At 43.2% G+C, this 18,292-nt stretch overlaps 1 protein-coding gene across 16 annotated transcripts in view; it reads left to right on the top strand.

Annotated features, from left to right (window-relative positions):
- LOC121855582 (liprin-beta-1-like) overlaps nt 1-18,292 on the top strand; it is a 214,986-nt gene that overhangs the window by 125,909 nt on the left and 70,785 nt on the right. For 13 of the 16 annotated variants that reach the window (XM_042350598.1, XM_042350606.1, XM_042350597.1 and 10 more), the window contains 2 exons: nt 5,333-5,528; nt 17,429-17,597. In XM_042350598.1, coding sequence (XP_042206532.1) covers nt 5,333-5,528; nt 17,429-17,597 — 365 coding nt within the window. The remainder of the gene's footprint in view (nt 1-5,332; nt 5,529-17,428; nt 17,598-18,292) is intronic. The other 3 variants (XM_042350603.1, XM_042350602.1, XM_042350599.1) reach the window with 3 other exon arrangements.

The raw sequence follows: 18,292 nt of genomic DNA, 5'->3' as shown, positions 1-18,292 counted from the left end.
CATGCCTTCTTCTGCAAGGGACAAAAACGCATGTGTGAAGTAGGCATAAATAAAACCAGACATAATGAAAGTGTGTGTGTGTGTGTGTGTGCGTGCGTGCGTGTGTGCGATGGTTCTAGGTCCTTTAACCGTTGATGCCGTCTGGGTTAATGAGGCTGGAACATGTATATTATAATTATAGGGTTTTAGTAGCTAAACCCAATTGTCTGTTATCTATTTATTTAGGAACTATCTCAGATACAGTTCCAAGTGTATATCACCGTAACTTATCACTGTAGCTATGAGTGTTAAGAGCAGGACGGAGGCTATGTTAAATAGCTCTGCTAAATACGTCCGGTTGGTGTGAAGTGTTGAGTAACAATGCTAATGAGTAGGGACCCATCGAGTGATATGACCATGTCACCTTATAGCCAGTGGAAAGTTACAAGGGGTGATATGGTAATATAAACCCAATGTACCGCCCTGACATTTATATAAAGACTAAGGGGCTAATACATGCATGTATGTTTGCTTGCTTTGTGGGCCCAGGCTAGACCAGCAGGGTCCCAGAGGGACGGTGCATAGGCCCACTGGCATGTGGACACGTCCTGGTACCTACCAACCACTGCCCAGCTGTCTTATGGATTAACCTTGGTAGGTATAAGGCTATGGGAGAAATCCCCAAACGAAAAATCTGTAGTGGAGCCCTGCATCAGGCAGACATGCTTACAGAGCTCCAACAAGACCCCCAACGGCGGTACAGGTGACCAACACGGGAACCCAACGACACACCGGCAGACAAAGGCAATGCATGATGGACACACTAAGCTGAAACCCAACAAACTGGGCTATCGACAGTCCATTGCAACTCTCCCTCTCCCCAGTCGTTGCACCACTGGATCAGCCTGCGCTCCTGCCTCACCACATAAATCAACTTACCCGCAGCCATCATCCAGCTCATCATACCTCTCATCATCATCAAAACCCCTATACCCCCAAAAGTCCTATGGCGACAGACGAGTGGGACGGGACAGGCAGAGATGACTGCCGGGAGTCTCTAGTCACAACTCTGCACATGGCTACAGATAAGATGGTCGTTATGCAGGGATCTAGGCAGCACTGCAATCCAGTCCTGTCTGTGCGACTAAGCATCCCTTCGAGGAGCCTACCTCTCACCCCACAGGGGGAGGGGCTAGAAAAGGTGCCCTAAACATAGTCTGCCCAAAGAACCAACCTGATTTGGCAACTGCACCCAGTAAGGTCATCCTTATGCGATCGAAAACACAACCATAATCACAGACCAAAACAAAAAACAAACTATACAACCTCTTATGGTCGCTGCATGCAATGTCAGGACCCTTCTGGATACTGGCACAAATGAGCGTCCTGAAAGAAGAACTGCCCTTGTGGGCAAGAACAAAGGTGTCGGCAAATTCCATTTGTGAACTTCAGTATGCAGACGACCTCACCCTTGTCGCTCACACTGAATGCGACCTACAGGAGATCCTGAACACCTATGCAGACGCGTATGCACACTTCGGCCTTGAGGTGAATGTAATGAAGACTCAGATTCTTTGTCAGCCTGCCCCTGGTTCAGACACACCTCCACCATCCATCCAGCTTAACTGTACTACCCTCTCTAATGTTACCCACTTTTGGTATCTTGGCTCCCACCTGTCCACCACCATGGGACATCGATGAAGAGATTCAACATCGGATCAGATGTGCATCTCAAGCCTCTGGCAGACTCTGTACTCATGACTTCAGCTGTAGGGAGTTGAAATTACATTTAATCCTCGCTTAACGTTAGGGTTACATTCCTGAAACGGTTATACGAAACAACGTCAAGCGGATAAATTTTCCCCGTAAGAAATAGATAAAGTACTGGAGCTACATTCCTGAGCCTCCCTTTGCCCCATGAAATACATTACATATACAGAAAATCATTGACATTTCTATAGAAAATAGTGCATACATAAACAACTACTGTACTAACTTTGTATTGATACTCACTAGCAGAGGTGGGAGCGAGTGTGTGGTGGGTAGTGAAGCAGAGTAGGCAGATGGCGGGAGGGGAGGAGTATGGCGAGAGTGGAGGAAGAGGGTGGGGAGCCGGAGGAGTGAAAAGGAGGAGGGTGGTGAGTCACTGAGACCTGCCTCCTCCTCCTATTGTTCTGACTGGGGTTCCTCTGCCGCTGTTTGCTCCTCCTCCATTGTTGTTTGCTGCTCCTCGGCTGTGGTATGCTCCTCCACTGCCCATTGACGGTTGCTTCTGTCGTCCCGCAACGAACAAATGAATCCAGTGTTGACTGCTTGGTGCTACTCTTCTTCTTCTCCTTACAGATCTCAGTGTAACAACCAAGACTGTCATCAATGCTGTGTTGAACCTGTGAGCTACGTTCTCTGTTTGGGTCGTCATCTAGAAGCATTTGCATTGGTTGCTGGAACATGTTCAACGAATCTGCCTACCTCATGGAAGTTAGCGTTCATTGAAGTTCTTTTTGTCGTCGTCGTCTTCAACGGGACTGTGTTCTGTTAGTTGTTGCAGATCTTCGTTGGTGAGCTCTTCTGTGTAGGATGCCAGGACGTCCTCAATATCCTCTGATTCCAGCTCATCAAAGCCTGCCAGTCTAGCCAAGCTGAGGATATCCCTATTCACAGCTGGGACTAAGTCCGTGAATCCCGTAAAACTGTTGACGCACTCGGGCCACAGTTTACGCCACACACCATTCAGGCAACTTTCTGAAACCTCTTCCCATGCCTTGCCAATGTTGTCAATTGCATGAAGAATGTTGAAGCCGCGCCAATATTCTCGGATCGTTGGTTTATTTTCTCCATCTGTAGCCTTGAGCAGCTGGGCCATGGCACAGCGTAAATAATGTGCCTTGAATGCGGCGATGACGCCTTGGTCCATAGGCTGCATCAGTGCTGTCGTGTTAGGAGGCAGGAATACAACTTTTACACTCATGCAAGTCGTCGAGATTGGGAGGATGAGCTGGAGCATTGTCAACGATCAGAAGAATTTTTTAGTCAAGGTTCTCCTTGGCACAGTTTTCCTTCATTGCAGGGACGGCGTACACGTGCAACCACTGGCTAAATATGCCGCCGGTTATCCATGCCTTCTTATTTGCCTTGTAGATTACAGGAAGATGATCCTTAAAGTAACCTTTCAGGGCCCGTGGGTTGGCAGTGCGCAACATCAGCATAGACTTCATGTTGAAGTCCCCGGCAGCGTTCGCGCCAAGCAGCAGCTTCAAACGGTCTTTTGCCGCTTTAAAACCTGGTGCTCTTTTCTCCTCCTTGGATATATAGGTCCTCTCAGGCATTCTCTTCCAAAGGCGATCAGTCTCATCCACATTGAAGACTTGCTTCGATGAGTAGCTTCCTTCCTGGATAATTTGCTTGAATTCAAGCGGGACTGTCTCTGCAGCAACCGTATCTGAACTGGCAGCTTCACCAGTCATCTTTAAGTTGTGGAAGTTATACCTGCGTTTAAATAGTTGAAACCAGCCTCGGCTGGCCATAAAGATCTTTTCCTTTGATCCTTCTCCCTCGGTTTCGTTCATGTCGTCAAACAAGGATCTGGCCTTATGCTGGATAACCAAAAGGCTCACAAGGATCATTGCGTTGATTCTGGTCCTCCATCCACATAGCCAGCATCTTTTCCACCTTCTCTATCACAGTACTTCTAGTATGAGTTGTTTTAGTTGCACTGAGAGTAGTACCACTTCCAGCACTAACCTTAATCTTGTCAGCGTTGGTCCGGATAGTACGCACCGTTGTAGGGGTTAGACCAAGCACAGCAGCTATGTCCACAGCACGTTCCCCTTTTTCAAATCAGGTTAATACATCCATTTTCGTAGCAAGGGTAATGGTCTTACGTTGCCTCTTCACGACACTAGCATCAGTAGCACTTGATGGGCGCTCGGAAGCCATTTCAAATGGTTAGAGTACAGTTTTAGAGCAAAAGCACTTAAGCACATACAAATGATGTGAAGTCGTAACAAAGACTAGCTTGCCATTGCTTTGGGACGCTGTGACTTTCTGAGAGTGAGGGCAGCGCGCCGAGCTAAGAGAGCGTAGTGCGGCCAGATGAGAGCATATGATGCGCCATAAAAAGTAGTCCGTGGCGACGCTAAACAATGTTGTACCGAATCACCGGGACATTTAACGAATTTTTGGTATCTAAAGTTTAGCGACATAGTACCGAAACAACTGTATCTACAAAGTTGTACGTATGTCGAGCAGTGGTCCTCCCCACCCTGCTATATGGCAGTGAGACATGAGTCACATACTGGAGGCACTTCAAGGCACTTGAAAACTTTCATCAACGTAGTCTAGGTTACAGCCTACGAGTTTGCTGGGAAGACAAGAACAAATGTCAGTACTATATTCTTGCTGACACCGACTGCAGGAGCATCGAAGCTACCATTATCCATAAACAACTACGTTGGACTGGCCATATTACCTGCATGGATGACAGTTAACTGCCAAAGCAGCTACTTTACAGTCACCTAACGAATAGTAAACGTTATGCTGGCGGGCAACTGAAAAGGTATAAGGATACGGTAGTCTTAAGACAAACCTGAAAGTGCCAATTCGATCCCCTCACCTGGGAGACGATTACTCCACACCTTAACGCTTGGAGAAGCACCGCCCCTCCCGCATTAGATGTAGCCTTTCACACATGCAACATCTGTGATCGACTGCCAGTCCCATATTGGCCTCTTTAGTCACCTCAGAGCTCACCAACGAAGGTGACATCCATAATAACTCATATCATTTTATCATAGCTGGATGATCGTCATACTCGATTCCGAGTGACAGCAAATTAGAAGTAGCTGTGTGTGTGTGTGTGTGTGTGTGTGTGTGTGTGTGTGTGTGTGTGTGTGTGTGTGTGTGTGTGCGGGCAGGCGGCGCGTAAGGCAAGTATGCAAGGCAAGGTAATGAAAATAAATGGGTTACAGTCACTTGTACTTTGGGAACTTATGAACTATACCAACAATATGATGCTAATTTTGCCACCTAAATGATTCCTACCAGCTCTCAGAGTATTCTTATAACTTCTCTGTATTACCATTTCCGTTTTTCTAATGTTTTTCATTATAGTACAGGTATTATAATTTTTCATAGATTGGATATGTTTCTGTTGTAATTTGTGGGGCCCTTGGTGTGGCTGCAGCAAGTATACCATAGTAAACCCAGTGCTTTAGTGTACTGATATAATCACCTGCCAAGATTAACTAACATATCTCACCATAAGGAATACCTTTAGGTTTACCAAGATGAAGTGTAACTTAATCTTATAATTATCACAATTAAGTTAATATGATTAAATGTTTGTATTTTACAGACCCCCCCACCAAATGCCAGACGAAAAATTGATCAGTTTGGCACAGTACCCCGCCAGCGAGAAGCAGGAGTCTATGGAGAAAACAATCATGGGACATCGGCTGCAGGACGAGCTAAGGGCGTCATGTTCGGTAAAGGATTTCACTTCCTTCCATTCCGTGTGGCGGGAAAACGGAGCACTTCAGCCCCTAATTTAGGTGACGGTGGTGATCATGCATGAGTGCAACCCTGGAACTCTCCCTGACCTCCCTTGGCCAAGAATTAGCATGATAGAAAATGATGATATAACAAATTTTTCATTATACATTACAACTAATAACGTCCTTGGATTTTCTTAATTGATAATTATAAAGGCACTCCATCACAAAGTAAAAGGCTGAATAGTAAATGTTAGCATGACATCAGGCGCCTGGCTTGTCATGAAAAAATAGTAAAGTGTCAACTCGCCCCATTTTTTCGTTAATGGTTAGTAAAATACCTTCCTTAAAATTTATTATAACTTGAAAAAGAAGACTAAGCATGATTTTATGCATGAAAACTTTTATAAACTAATATTCTGTCAACATTCTCAACCTTCTACTGCTTGGTATAAAGTCAGCCAAGAAGGACCTCCTAAATATGCATTGACACCCACAGTACTAAAAATGTATGCTAGATAAAGTTACTTTAGCATAGTTGTATACAGCTAAATATGACATGTGACTTGGCATGTTAGGTGCTATGTGGAAAGGTGGCTTGTGGTTTGAGAGATGGTGTTTGATCAGTGCAGGTGAGTAGCTGTGGAGTTAGTGCCGTTGAGGCACTGAGTGGGTGTGTGTAGATTGGAATGTCAAAGAGGGAATGTGTGGTGGTGTTAGTGTGTGAGGTGCTTTAGGGGTGTTGTGCTGTGTGGATTGATTGATTAATTGATTCTGGTAATTACAGCCCTGGCGATGCAACAACGTAGGTCATATGTTGCCAAATTAAAAGAAAGGCTTAAAAGACTAAAATAAAATAACACAGAACTCTTGTAACAAAACATTCAAACATTAATAGATAAAACTCAAAGCTTGTATACAAGGCCGGCTTCCTCCACATGAAGGAGAGGATGTCCCCTCCCACGCTACCTCTCCCTCCCCCCAGCACCCTCTCCATAAATAACCATGAGTTGGCCGTGTGTGGCCAATATGAAGGCGGGCTAAAGCAGTCTCCTGGTAGCGTAACAGTCCCTGATATCCCCAGGCACCCAGTGCAGGGTGGATGTCGCAGAGATTGTTTGCTTCGACAGCATCCCACCTGCATTGCCTACTCGAGCAGATGGCAGCTCTTATGACTGGCTTCATATCAGAGGCAGGTGGAGGGGGATGATGTGCCACAGGGCGAGAAGCAGCTGCTTTTGCCACAGCATCAGCACGCTTATTCCCCTTCTCCACCACACGGGCTGGATCCCAGCAAAAACTGACTTTCTGGCCGTGACATGGGATGAGAAATGGCCACTGTAAAATATTTATAACATAAGAACATAAGAAAATATGGAGTCTGCAATAGGCCGGTTGGCCTGTGCATGGCAGCTCCTGTCGAGAGTTACTACCACTCTCTATCATCCATGAATCTATCTAGCCTCCTTTTAAAACTTTCCAGCGTTCCAGCACTTACTACAAAGTTGCTAAGCTTGTTCCACTCGTCCACCACCCTATTTGTGAACCAGTTACTTCCTATCTCCCTCCTAAACCTAAACTTATCCAACTTAAATCCATTGCTACGAGTCCTATCCTGCTCGGATATTATAAGAACTTTATCTATATCTCCTTTATTGATTCCTTTCACCCACTTAAATACTTCTATCATATCTCCCTGCACTCTTTCTCTTTCTAGGGAATGCAAGTTTAGTTTCTTTAACCTATCCTGATATGGAAGGTTTCTAAGTCCCGGAATCATTTTCGTCATTCTTCGCTGCACCGACTCTAGTGAATTGATATCAATTCTATAATAAGGGCACCAGAACTGAACCGCATAATCGAGGTGCGGCCTGATTAGCGCAAGATATACAGTCTCTCCTCGACTTACGACTGGGTTCGTCCCGACGACCAGGTCGTAAGTCGAAAAGGCGAAAATAATACATAGAAATTCTAAATTGGGTGTCTCTTTTTCCTCTCAGCACCACGAGAACTCTCACTTTTACGCTTGCCAATCATTTTAAAGGGAATTACAAATGAAAATTTTGTCAGTACACAGCGCGATCACTAACGTCGGGACTCGAAAATACGTAATGTGAAAAATATTTTTTACGACCATGGCCGTCGTATGTCCGGGTTGTCGTAAGTTGAATATATCGTAAGTCGAGGAGAGACTGTAGTTGCAATAAGACCTCTGCACTCTTTATTACTTACATTTCTAGATATAAAACCTAATGCTCTGTTTGCCTTATTTCGAACATTAACGCACTGTTTTCTAGGTTCGGGCTTACAAGTACCCCCAAGTCTCTTTCACAAGTCGACTTCTCAAGGTTGATGTTGTTAAGGCTGTATACATTGACAGTATTTGTTCTTCCAATATTAAGTACGCTGCACTTGCTGGTGTTGAATTTCATTTGCCATTTTTCTGACCACTCCTACAGTTTATTGAAATCCTCCTGTAATGCATTTGCATCCTGCCCTGAATTAATCTGCCGCCCTATTTTGGTATCATCCGCAAACTTGCTTTTGTCACTGCAGATCCCAGTATCTAGATCGTTTATGTAGATTATGAACAACAGTGGGCCCAGTACTGACCCCTTGGGAATCCCACTTGTTGCACAGCCCCACTCAGATTTAACACCATCTACGCTCATCCTCTGTGTTCTATTGATGTGCCATGATTTTATCCAATTTAAAACTTTCCCGATGATACCATGAGCCTTAACTTTTCTCAGAAGCCTCTGATGCGGTACTCTGTCAAACTCTTTGCTAAAGTCTAAATAAATAACATCATCAATTTCGTCATTTTCTACTACCTCAAAGACTTTCCTAAAAAATGTCAGCACATTTGTTAGACAAGATTTTCCCTTTGTAAACCCATGTTGAGATTCGTAGACTAATTTGTTTTTCTCTAAATGCAATCGAATGCTGTTTGCTATAATTGATTCAAGAAATTTCCCCACTACTGACATCAAACTATTCGGCCGGTAATTTGACGCTGATGCTCTGTCTCCCTTTTTGAATATGGGTACTACATTTGCCTGTTTCCACAAGTCTGGCACAACTCCCGTGTCTAAAGGTCACTTCCCCTCTCTGACTTTAAAGGTCCCACTTTGTCCTTGACCTTTGTCCTATATACCTGGAAAAATCCCTTGGGATTTGCCTTGGACTCTCTTGCTATCCTGTTTTCTTAGTCCCTCTTTGCCCTTCTTACCATTTTCTTAACATTCCTAGATAGTTCATTATACCTATTTCTGAGCTGCTCCTTCCTTCCCTTTAATTTCTTATAAATTCCTTTCTTTTTTCCTATCTCATGTTTAAGTTTTTTGGTCATCCACCTTGGCTCATTCATATTTGACCTAATTTTTCTGTATGGTATATTTTGTTCTTGTACTTTATGTAGTATACTAGTGAATATATTATAAGTCATGATCAACTGTTGTGTCGCCGGTAACCTCACCCGTTCCTACCGAGGACTGACCTGACTTCCCTGGTGACCTCACCTAGGTACCTTCTTAACCCCTCATAATCCGCCGATCGAAAGTTTGGGACTCTGACCGTATTTTCATTGTTTTTCGTTACCCAATTTAGGGTGAACCTGATTTCTCTGTGATCACTGTTCCTTAGTTCTTCCCCTATTGTGATATCTCTGATAATATTTTCTTTACTTGTTAATACTAGGTCTAATATATTGTCACCTCTAGTAGGTTCTGTAATTAGTTGTTTTAAAAAAATTGTCCTCTACTGCGTCTAGGAGGTCTTCAGATTCATAGTCACCTATAATGTCGTCTCAGTCAATATTTCTGAAGTTGAAATCCCCCATAATGCACAGGTTGTTGTATTTTGCTGCCCTACTCATTTCCTGCCGTATGGGCTGAGCTGCTTCTTTCCCAAGACTTGGGGGGCCTGTAATTCACTCCCATAATTAGTTTTTCTCTTCCTTCCGCAATTTCTACCCATACGGAATCGGTTCCTATTTCACCCTTTATTGAATTATTAATACAACATTTTAATGTATCCCTGACGAAGAGTGCGACCCCCTTCCCCCTTCCTACCTTCCCTGCCCTTGTGAAAAAGGTTGTACCCTTCTATATGATACTCTGATAAAAAGTTCTTCCTCGCCAGATTCATCCAAGTTTCGGTGATTGCTATGACGTCTACATTCTCGGTACATACAACCGCTCTCAGCAAGTCTATTTTATTTCTAACGCTCCTACTGTTTGTATAGTATACATTTAAACCTACCCTTTCCTGGTTCTGTTTTACCCCTTGTCCTGAGTAACCAATTTTACTCCCCAGGACCTACTTGTGTTTTGACTCCCACTTACCCCGACCTCTCTCTACTGGCGAAGCAGTACACTTGCTGAGGAGGAGTAGGTCGTTGGGATTATATTTGCCTAGTCCATTTCTCCCTATGGTTTCCTGCCAAATGTTAACATCTCTGCCAACTCTGGCATTGAAGTAGCCAATGAGCACAACCTTGTCTTCTCTGGGAATATTGCTTTAGCACTCTGTCGAGGTCGGCGTAAAAGGCCTTCTTGATGTCATCTTCTGCATCCAGTGTTGGGGCGTATGCACTGTTGAAGAAGGCGTGACGTGCGTGATTTAGTGGGACTCAAAGCGTCATGAGGCGCTCGTTGATCCCAATAGGCATTTCAGTTAGCCTGTGTAGGATGTATTGGTGGATGGCAAAGCCAACTTCACAAATGCAGTTTCTCTTCGCAGCAGGCTTACCCTTTCCAGAAGAAGGTGTAGCCAGACCCCCGTTCTGTGAGTTGGCCCTCACCTGCGAGCTGGGACTCACTGATGGCTGCTATGTCGGTGTTATACCTAGCCAGCTCTTTTGCCACAAGGGCAGTTCTTCTTTCAGGATGCGTATTTGTGCCAGTATCCAGAAGGGTCCTGACATTCTATGCAGCTACCATAAGAGGTTGTATGGTTTGTTTTTGTTTGGATCTGTGATTTTGGTTGTGTTTTCGACCCCATAAGGATGACCTTACTGGGTGCAGTTGCCCAGTCAGGTTGGGTTTTTAGGCAGGCTATGTTTAGGGCACCTTTTCTAGCCCCCTCCCCATTTGAGGTGAGCAGAGTGGCTCCTCGAAAGGGCTGCTTAGTTGTGCAGACAGGACCGGATTGCACTGCTGCCTAGATCCCAGTGCATAAACGATCATCTTATCTGTACCGCCCATGTGCAGAGTTGTGGCTAGAGACTTCCGGCAGTCATCTCTGCCTGTCCCCTTCGCCACTTGTCTGTCGCCATAGGACTTTTGTAGGGTATAGGGGTTTTGATGATAATGAGAGGTATGATGAGCTGGATGATGGCTGCACATCAGTTGATTTATGTGGTGAGGCAGGAGCGCTGGCTGCAACCACACATCTTGGCTCTCCCTTTTCCTGATCCAGTAGTGCAAGTGTTGCAACGACTGGGAGAGTTGCAATGGTCTGCCGATAGCCCAGTTTGTTGGGTTCCCCTTAGTGGCCTGTCCATCATGCATTGACTTCGTCCGCAGGTGTAGTTGTTTGGTTCCCTTGGTGGTCACCTCTTCCGCCTATACCGCCGTTTGGGTCTTGTTGGAGCTCTGTAAGCATGTCTGCCTGATGCGGGGCTCCACCGCAGATTTTTCGTTCAGGGCTTACTCCCGTAGCCTTATACCTACCAAGGTTAATCTGCAAGGCAATGGGGCAGTGGTTGGTAGGCGCCAGGACGTGTCCACATGCCAGTAGGCCTATGTGCCGTCCCTCTGGGGCCCACTGCTACTCCGAGATCCCCTGTCTATCTAGCCTGGGGACACGAGGCACCCAGTTACCGAGTGTTGCCACGAGGAGACACAGCAGGAGTCGTGATAGTGAGGAGGCTGTGTACTGGCAGGGGAAGACTTAAGCAAGTTGCTTCCCTGTTCACCACGAGGGCAAGCCAGCGGCGGCAGCTGGAAGCGAGAGGGAGCAAGAAGTGCTTGCACCTTAACACTATTATAATGCTGCCACTGTAGATGCATTTCACCACCCTGTGTGCACATCATCACCACACACACTGGCAACCTGCAGTCCCCCCCCCCACTTCGTGCAGTCCGCCACTACAAGAAAATTCAGCCGATAAGAGACCGAACTGATAGATATAAGAATAGAACCGTCCCATCTATTGTTAAAATAATAAACAGCTCCTGATTTATGTACTGTACAGCCCTGTAAATGTATTGAATGTATATTATTATGTCAAAATCACATGTAAGTTTGTATATTTTCAGCCACTGGCTGCAACTCTATTAATAAACCGTTTATTATTATTATTATTACACACACACACACACACACATACATTTATTTTAACGAGAAAACTTTATATGCGTGAGTGTATGCATGTGTCCCCAGTCCCTTGAAACTCATATATACAGTAGTAGATGTGTGTGTGTTTGTGTGTGTATGTGTGTGCATGCATATTATGGAGCTCTGTGTGGCTTTCCTGAATGGGTAATAACTACAGTACATCTGCAAGTCCTACCACAATCATGCACAACAGCCACATATAAGTTAATATAAGCACTTTTTGTTTTCTTCGCTATGTTACATAATATAGTATCTAAGAGGACTGAAGCATGTTTAACTCTTTGGTAAACAAAAATCTTTTGACAAAATAATGAAGTGTTGACTAGCTGTCATTAATCCAGTCAACATAATTTTCGTGAGGGACCCAATTATACTGAATATTGTGCTCACTACATTAGTCATTTATTAAAATGTTCTTTTCACCTTCAGGTAAATTTGTAGCAGTTTTTGTACAAGAGGTTAAGAATCATCGGTTAGTGTTGTGGAACAGTAGGATCATCCTGGAGGATTGCAAGTTAATTTATGAGCATTTCTCAGGCAACCTGTAGGACGGGTGTGGTTGTTTATGATGTCCTTAGGAGTCATCCAAGTGAGGGTGCAGGGAAGATGATTTTGAAGAATCGAAATGGTGTAAAGTTAAGCTGAAGGAGAGAGGTTTACTCATTGTTGGTTGTATTCTTAGTTCCCTGAATTGCAGTTTATTAAACCATAGGAATTTATGAGCCTTAATAGACAATTCAACAGTGCTCAACTCTAGCCACCTCCTTGTCTTGAGGACTTAACTATAACCGTGATAATCCTTCAACTCTTTTTGTAGAAACTCTGAGGGACAATTTCCTATTCCAACATGTTAAAGATCTGACTCACTATAGAAGGGAACAAACACTAATACTGCTGGATCTCATCGTAACTTAACGAGCCAAATCTAAAAGAGTAACAATGAGGCCACACCCCCAGGGTCCCCTTAGTATGCATGCAAAGTTTTGTGGTCTTGGATCTACTGCACTGACACACACACAAAGGCTCTTTTATTATTACAGATTCATATATGCTAAAGAGTTGAAAGATGAACAGTCGGAAGAAGTAATGAAGGGTGGAGTCAGCTGGCTGGTGTATTGTATGCATCTCAAAGCAAAATATGATCCTGGTGACTCCTACTGTTTGAATAACCATGCTCTTAAAATAGTTTATCCATATTGGCTACTTTGACTCTACTGGGTTTTTACTTTTGTACACATGGGCTTATCTAATTTGCTATCAACATAAAATTAAGTAGTTTTCACTTTTCTTCTTTAACCCATAAATTTTGGTTCCTAAACCATACAATTCATGGAGTTTACTTACTGACTGACTGGTGGGGCTACAGGAAGGGCAGGAAGCACACTTCTCATGGGTTGGCATTTGTTGGAGCAGAACATCATCCTTACTTCACCAGGGTCTGAACCTCTCTGCCGTAATGCTGCAGGAATGCCCGATGTTGCCAAACCCTCGATGAGTTGCCAGTCCCTAAGTTGACAACAGTGTCCTCTTTACACACACAAAAAAAAAACCTGCCTTAACAAAATATACCACAAAATTAAGAACCTACATGAGAAGTATAGACCGTAAGGGTCCAAGCCTTGTGAATTAAACATAGTCCTTCAGGTAGCGAGGCCTTCTGACTACCCATCTCATCCTACGTGGTGTTTCCTGTGTCACTCCATGATGTGTTGGGCTGGGTGACCTTGCTTGTGGTTCTGCCAGGGCAGGCTAGGGGTAGGGACACTTCTAGCATGACTGACCACAGGTAGCACCTATAGCTACAGGATATTCATCCACTGCCATCCATGTGGATTGCATACTGATGTCTGTTGGTCTGCTCGATGATCATGTCACTCCAATCACAGACCCCAGTCTTGGGATTCTGAAGGTTCAAAGCCTGGCCTTTGCTCATCCCCGCTAGTTGTCTCGTGGTTTTATTGAGCACTCAGATATGCTGCCAATGCCACGAGAGTCGTGGCATCGTCAGCAAGTGTGAGTGCTTGTCTCATGATGAGACATGGGCTTCCCTCCTCCAAAGGGTACAACTTCATACATGCTCCACTTGGTAAGCCTGCCTGGCAATAAGGATTGAGTCTCAATTGCACAGGGGAACTGTTGAAGCCTTGCATGGGTATATTGAGGTACTGTAGAATGGCTGTGGCAGCACTTTCAGTGCGGAGAGATCCACTGGGGCCAGCATTCTCCCGAATTACACACTTGCCACTGGCGAAATTCATTCTGCTGTCGGTAGACAGTTCTAAAGGATGCTAAAGGATGCCAAACCGCATAAAGTGTTTTCACAGGTTTGGGATAAGGTGTGCAGAGGTAGCACCGTGGGGTAAATGGGTGGTCTTAAGCCAACCATTCAGGTGGTCAGCGATGGCAATGTATATGTGCCTGTTCAGCTGGAAAAGGTCTGCAGCAACCTGCTGGAAGGGGAACTCTGGTGGCATGCTGAGTTGCATGAGAGGGGGTGTGGGTTTTGCATGTCCTGCATGCCAGAGCAATGAGTCCCTGATGGCCTGTGAGCAAGTTGTTAATCGCCTGCTACCACAGCTGTGATGGAACGACCAGGCACAGCTCACCTCCCCCATAGCTAAATAATGAGGCTGTGACACTTGAGTTCCAAGTATCACAAGGTAACTGTTGGCAGATGCATCTGCTGAAAGCAAGGAGTGATTAGTAAGTGAATACTGACCTGAATCCAAGACGTGTGATCCATAACAGCTGAGAGGTGGGTGTGTGTGCACTCTAGTGTAACACCATAACTGCACTTTCTTCCTTTGATAGTGACCTTTGTTTCCAGATCTAATTTTTTATGGGACATATCTGTGATGAGAGGAAGAACTAATCATGAGGTAGTTATAAGACACAATAAATGTAATAAATAGATACTGCTCAGTGATTAATGTTTAAGGTTCTCCTTGGGTTCTAACCTCCCAGGCTTAGTAAACAATATTTGAATCAACAAGCTGAAGGGCCTTAGATAATAAACCCTGACCCCCCAAATTCGTGTTTTAGACATCCGTTATTCAGCAAATCTGTGCATTTTTCTGACCTTTGCATAATTATTGTATTCGTGCTCATTTTAGAAGAAAAAAAATCTTTGTAGCTGTGAAAAAATATTGCGATAAACTGTACCCTCGTTAATTTGGATTATTATAATTTGGACTCCGGGTTAATTCGTATGTTTGTTTTTTAATAAACAATTTGAATTCGGAATGAATCTGAAATAAGCGTAGGGTTCCAAAAGTCAATTATTATTATAGGAGTACAGTATATTATGAAATAGATTAAGATGACTGAATTACTGTACTGTACATATTTCACTTTAACGAGTTTCACATTAACTGTTCATCACAATAACGGCAGTAATGAAATGTGACACCTCAATACATTAACGATACATTTCAACACAATAATGATCAGTAGCACAAGTTGATAGATACTCTAGGTGGCCATCTTGATGATGTCAGCGAGCGGGGTGGTTTGTTTTAATCACAGCGTGTGAACAGGTGGTGTGGTGTAACCTCCTCACTTATCTGTTACCATTTTGTGTAACCACTCTACCTGTCGAGGCACTGTTGATAATGTTCAAGATTTACCTGTGTGTGATCCATTAGATTATTTACCACTAGACTTCACTGGCTTTGAGACTGAAGGATCAGTTGGCGGTGGTGCTAGGGAAGCAGCGCAGTGTGAAAGTGTGAGGGCAGCATTAAGCAGTTCAATGAGTGTGTAAAGGTTAGTTAGTATTGGTTATAGTATTGGTTATTAACTCTACATTCAGTATTAATGTGTGTGAATAAGTGTTTGTAATTTTTTGTGGGGTTTATAGGGGGTGAAAGTGTCTGAGGACTGGTACCAATTGACCCATTTAGCATGTGAACTATACTCACCACATTAATGATTTTCACTTCATTGACCATTTCCGTGGTACTAATAAGTCATTAAAGTGAAGTATGGACTGTGTAAAGGACTAAAATGTGAACTATATTAAGATACAAAACTACGTCTGGGTGCATAGGTGGTGAGGGAGTGCTGTTTAGACCTCACCTGCCATTCGTCAGGAAGCGTTCCCTTAATAAAGACAGCAAGGTTTATTTGGTGCCAGGTTAATAAAACATTATCAAAAAATAATGAATTTAAAAAAAAAATCCCACACTTAATCCCAGTTGAGCTATTGCACCGTAGTATATTCCTGGTACAGGTACTCCTCGACTTACGACCTACTCGACTTGCGACCACCCAGACATACGACCGCCGCAGTCGTATAAAATATTTTTCAAATTACGTATTTTCAAGTCCCGACGTTAGTGATCGCGCTGTGTACTGACAAATTTTTTTTTTGTAATTCCCGTTAAAATGGCTGGCAAGCGTAAAAGTGAGAGTTCTCGTGGTGCTGAGAAGAAAAAGAGACACCCATTTTAGATTTTCTATGTATAATTTTCGCCTTTGCAACTTACGACCGATTCGACTTACGACCTGGTCGTCGGTCTGGAACCCCGTCGTAAGTCGAGGAGAGACTGAATCTTGTTTACAGTGGTATCAGCTTATCATTCCTGTTTTCCCTTACAATGTTGCCAGCACTCACCCTCTCTCAAGCACTGAATTATTCGGTAATTCGAGTGACCCAGAGCTCCTTTTTTGTCGAATTAATGGCTGCATAGTGTAATTGTTCTGAAATTTAAAGAAAGTTATTGCAATCATTATGACAGCTTAATAAATCCAATATTCAGTAGTAGTATTAGATTGGGTTTAGCTTATAACCCATAGCCCTCTTATGATGCCACAGCTCCCATCATGTGTTTGTTTACCTTCAGAGTGATACTGTACAGTGGTGCTGAGCTCACGGAATATTCATCAATATTAAGCACTCTTTGATTTATGAATTTATTTTTAACTCATACATAGTGTATACATATTTATAAGTGTTTTTAGTGCTTATGTAACAATAAAGACTTATGTTGCACCTTAGATTAAGTTTTTTTAGTAAATTATCATATATTTTAATGCTTGCTCTGCTAATCCATGACTTTCGGAAAATTGGCCACAAATTTGCAAGGTGAAGGTGTAAATGGAGAGCTGAATTGTGAAATCAAATCCTTTTTATGACTGAGGTTTGAAATCAATGGACTGGATGCCCTCCCTCTTTGTAGGGTTTTGAAAAGAAAGCAACTAGAAGTGAGTATTTACTATTGCCTTGGGGAACATTAATTTTCTGTGGACAAGGACTATGAGCGGTACAGGGACTATTGGGACAACTGTGTCTCATGGCCCAATGACTCTCTAACCATTGGAACCAACCACTGCATGAGTGGGTGAGCAACTGCACAGTAATGGTATTGTTTATAATAATGTTTATGTAGCCTTTACCCATAAAATAGGATTTAAATGTTTAACCATTCATTTCAGTTATTAATTATAGAGGAAATACAGGGTACTGTATATATATTTTGACATGTCCATTCTTCTAAAAAGTAATTTATGACACAATGAGTGAGCACTTTTTTTATAGTTTTTGTGTTAAATTTTGTATGTGATTGTTATATGAAATAGTCTTTGAAATGAGAAGATGGATGTGTTTTATTCCACAGCAGAGACAGAAATGCAGATGATAGATGACCTTCCTGAGGGGGAGTACTACCAACAAGGAGATGGGGCCATTACATCTATATCATCCTCCCCAAGGAGTAACACACTCACTGGCCACAGGTCCCCACCCACACACCACAAAGCTACAGGCATCAAGAAGATTTTTACCAGGTTAGCTTGTTTTGTATGCTGTATGGTTTGTGGGTGCTCATTGAGTACATTATGAAATCTAACAGCATTAAGTGCATATTGACAATCCTATCCTTGCCAAGAAGCTGATACAATCAGATTCAAATGTATGCATTTTAGTTTGTACCCACAAATTTTTTTATTCCAAGCTAAGATTTGTTCATATGTGATTGCACAATGCACTTTTTATCTTTTCATCATATAATGCATAAAAATATAACATTTGTATGCCAGGAGACACTTGGAACTTGTTTTGTAAAGATATTTGTTCTATGGTACTTGTGGACTTGATTTTATGTTTATGCCATTGATAATAGCTCTTTCAAACATTCTTTAAGTTATACTACAAGAAAAGTATCCCTTATTAAGTTATTTCAGATGTTAACGCTAGAAACTAAGTTGGAGATACTAAGAAGTTTTGAAAGTGGTAAAAGCTGCAGAACTACACTAAGTAAGCCAAAGAAAGTGAATAAGTCAAGCATACAGTGTTTTTATTATGTATTAGTTCTTACGGCGGTAATGCGCTTAACTCTCACCAATATGTGTAGAGCGAATTAGTGTAGAGTGAGCCCATTACAACAAGGGGAGATAGGGGATGCATCATGTGGACCACCCCCCCCCCCTCCAAACCAAACCAAAATTAAAAAAACATTGTACAGCTCTAAAGTAGCTCACAA

Source organism: Homarus americanus, unplaced genomic scaffold (genome assembly GCF_018991925.1).
Source record: "Homarus americanus isolate GMGI-L3 unplaced genomic scaffold, GMGI_Hamer_2.0 scaffold48406, whole genome shotgun sequence".
NCBI classification, from domain to species: domain Eukaryota; kingdom Metazoa; phylum Arthropoda; class Malacostraca; order Decapoda; family Nephropidae; genus Homarus; species Homarus americanus.
Note: the sequence above shows the minus strand (reverse complement) of the source record. Positions and strands in the feature narration are given on the sequence as shown.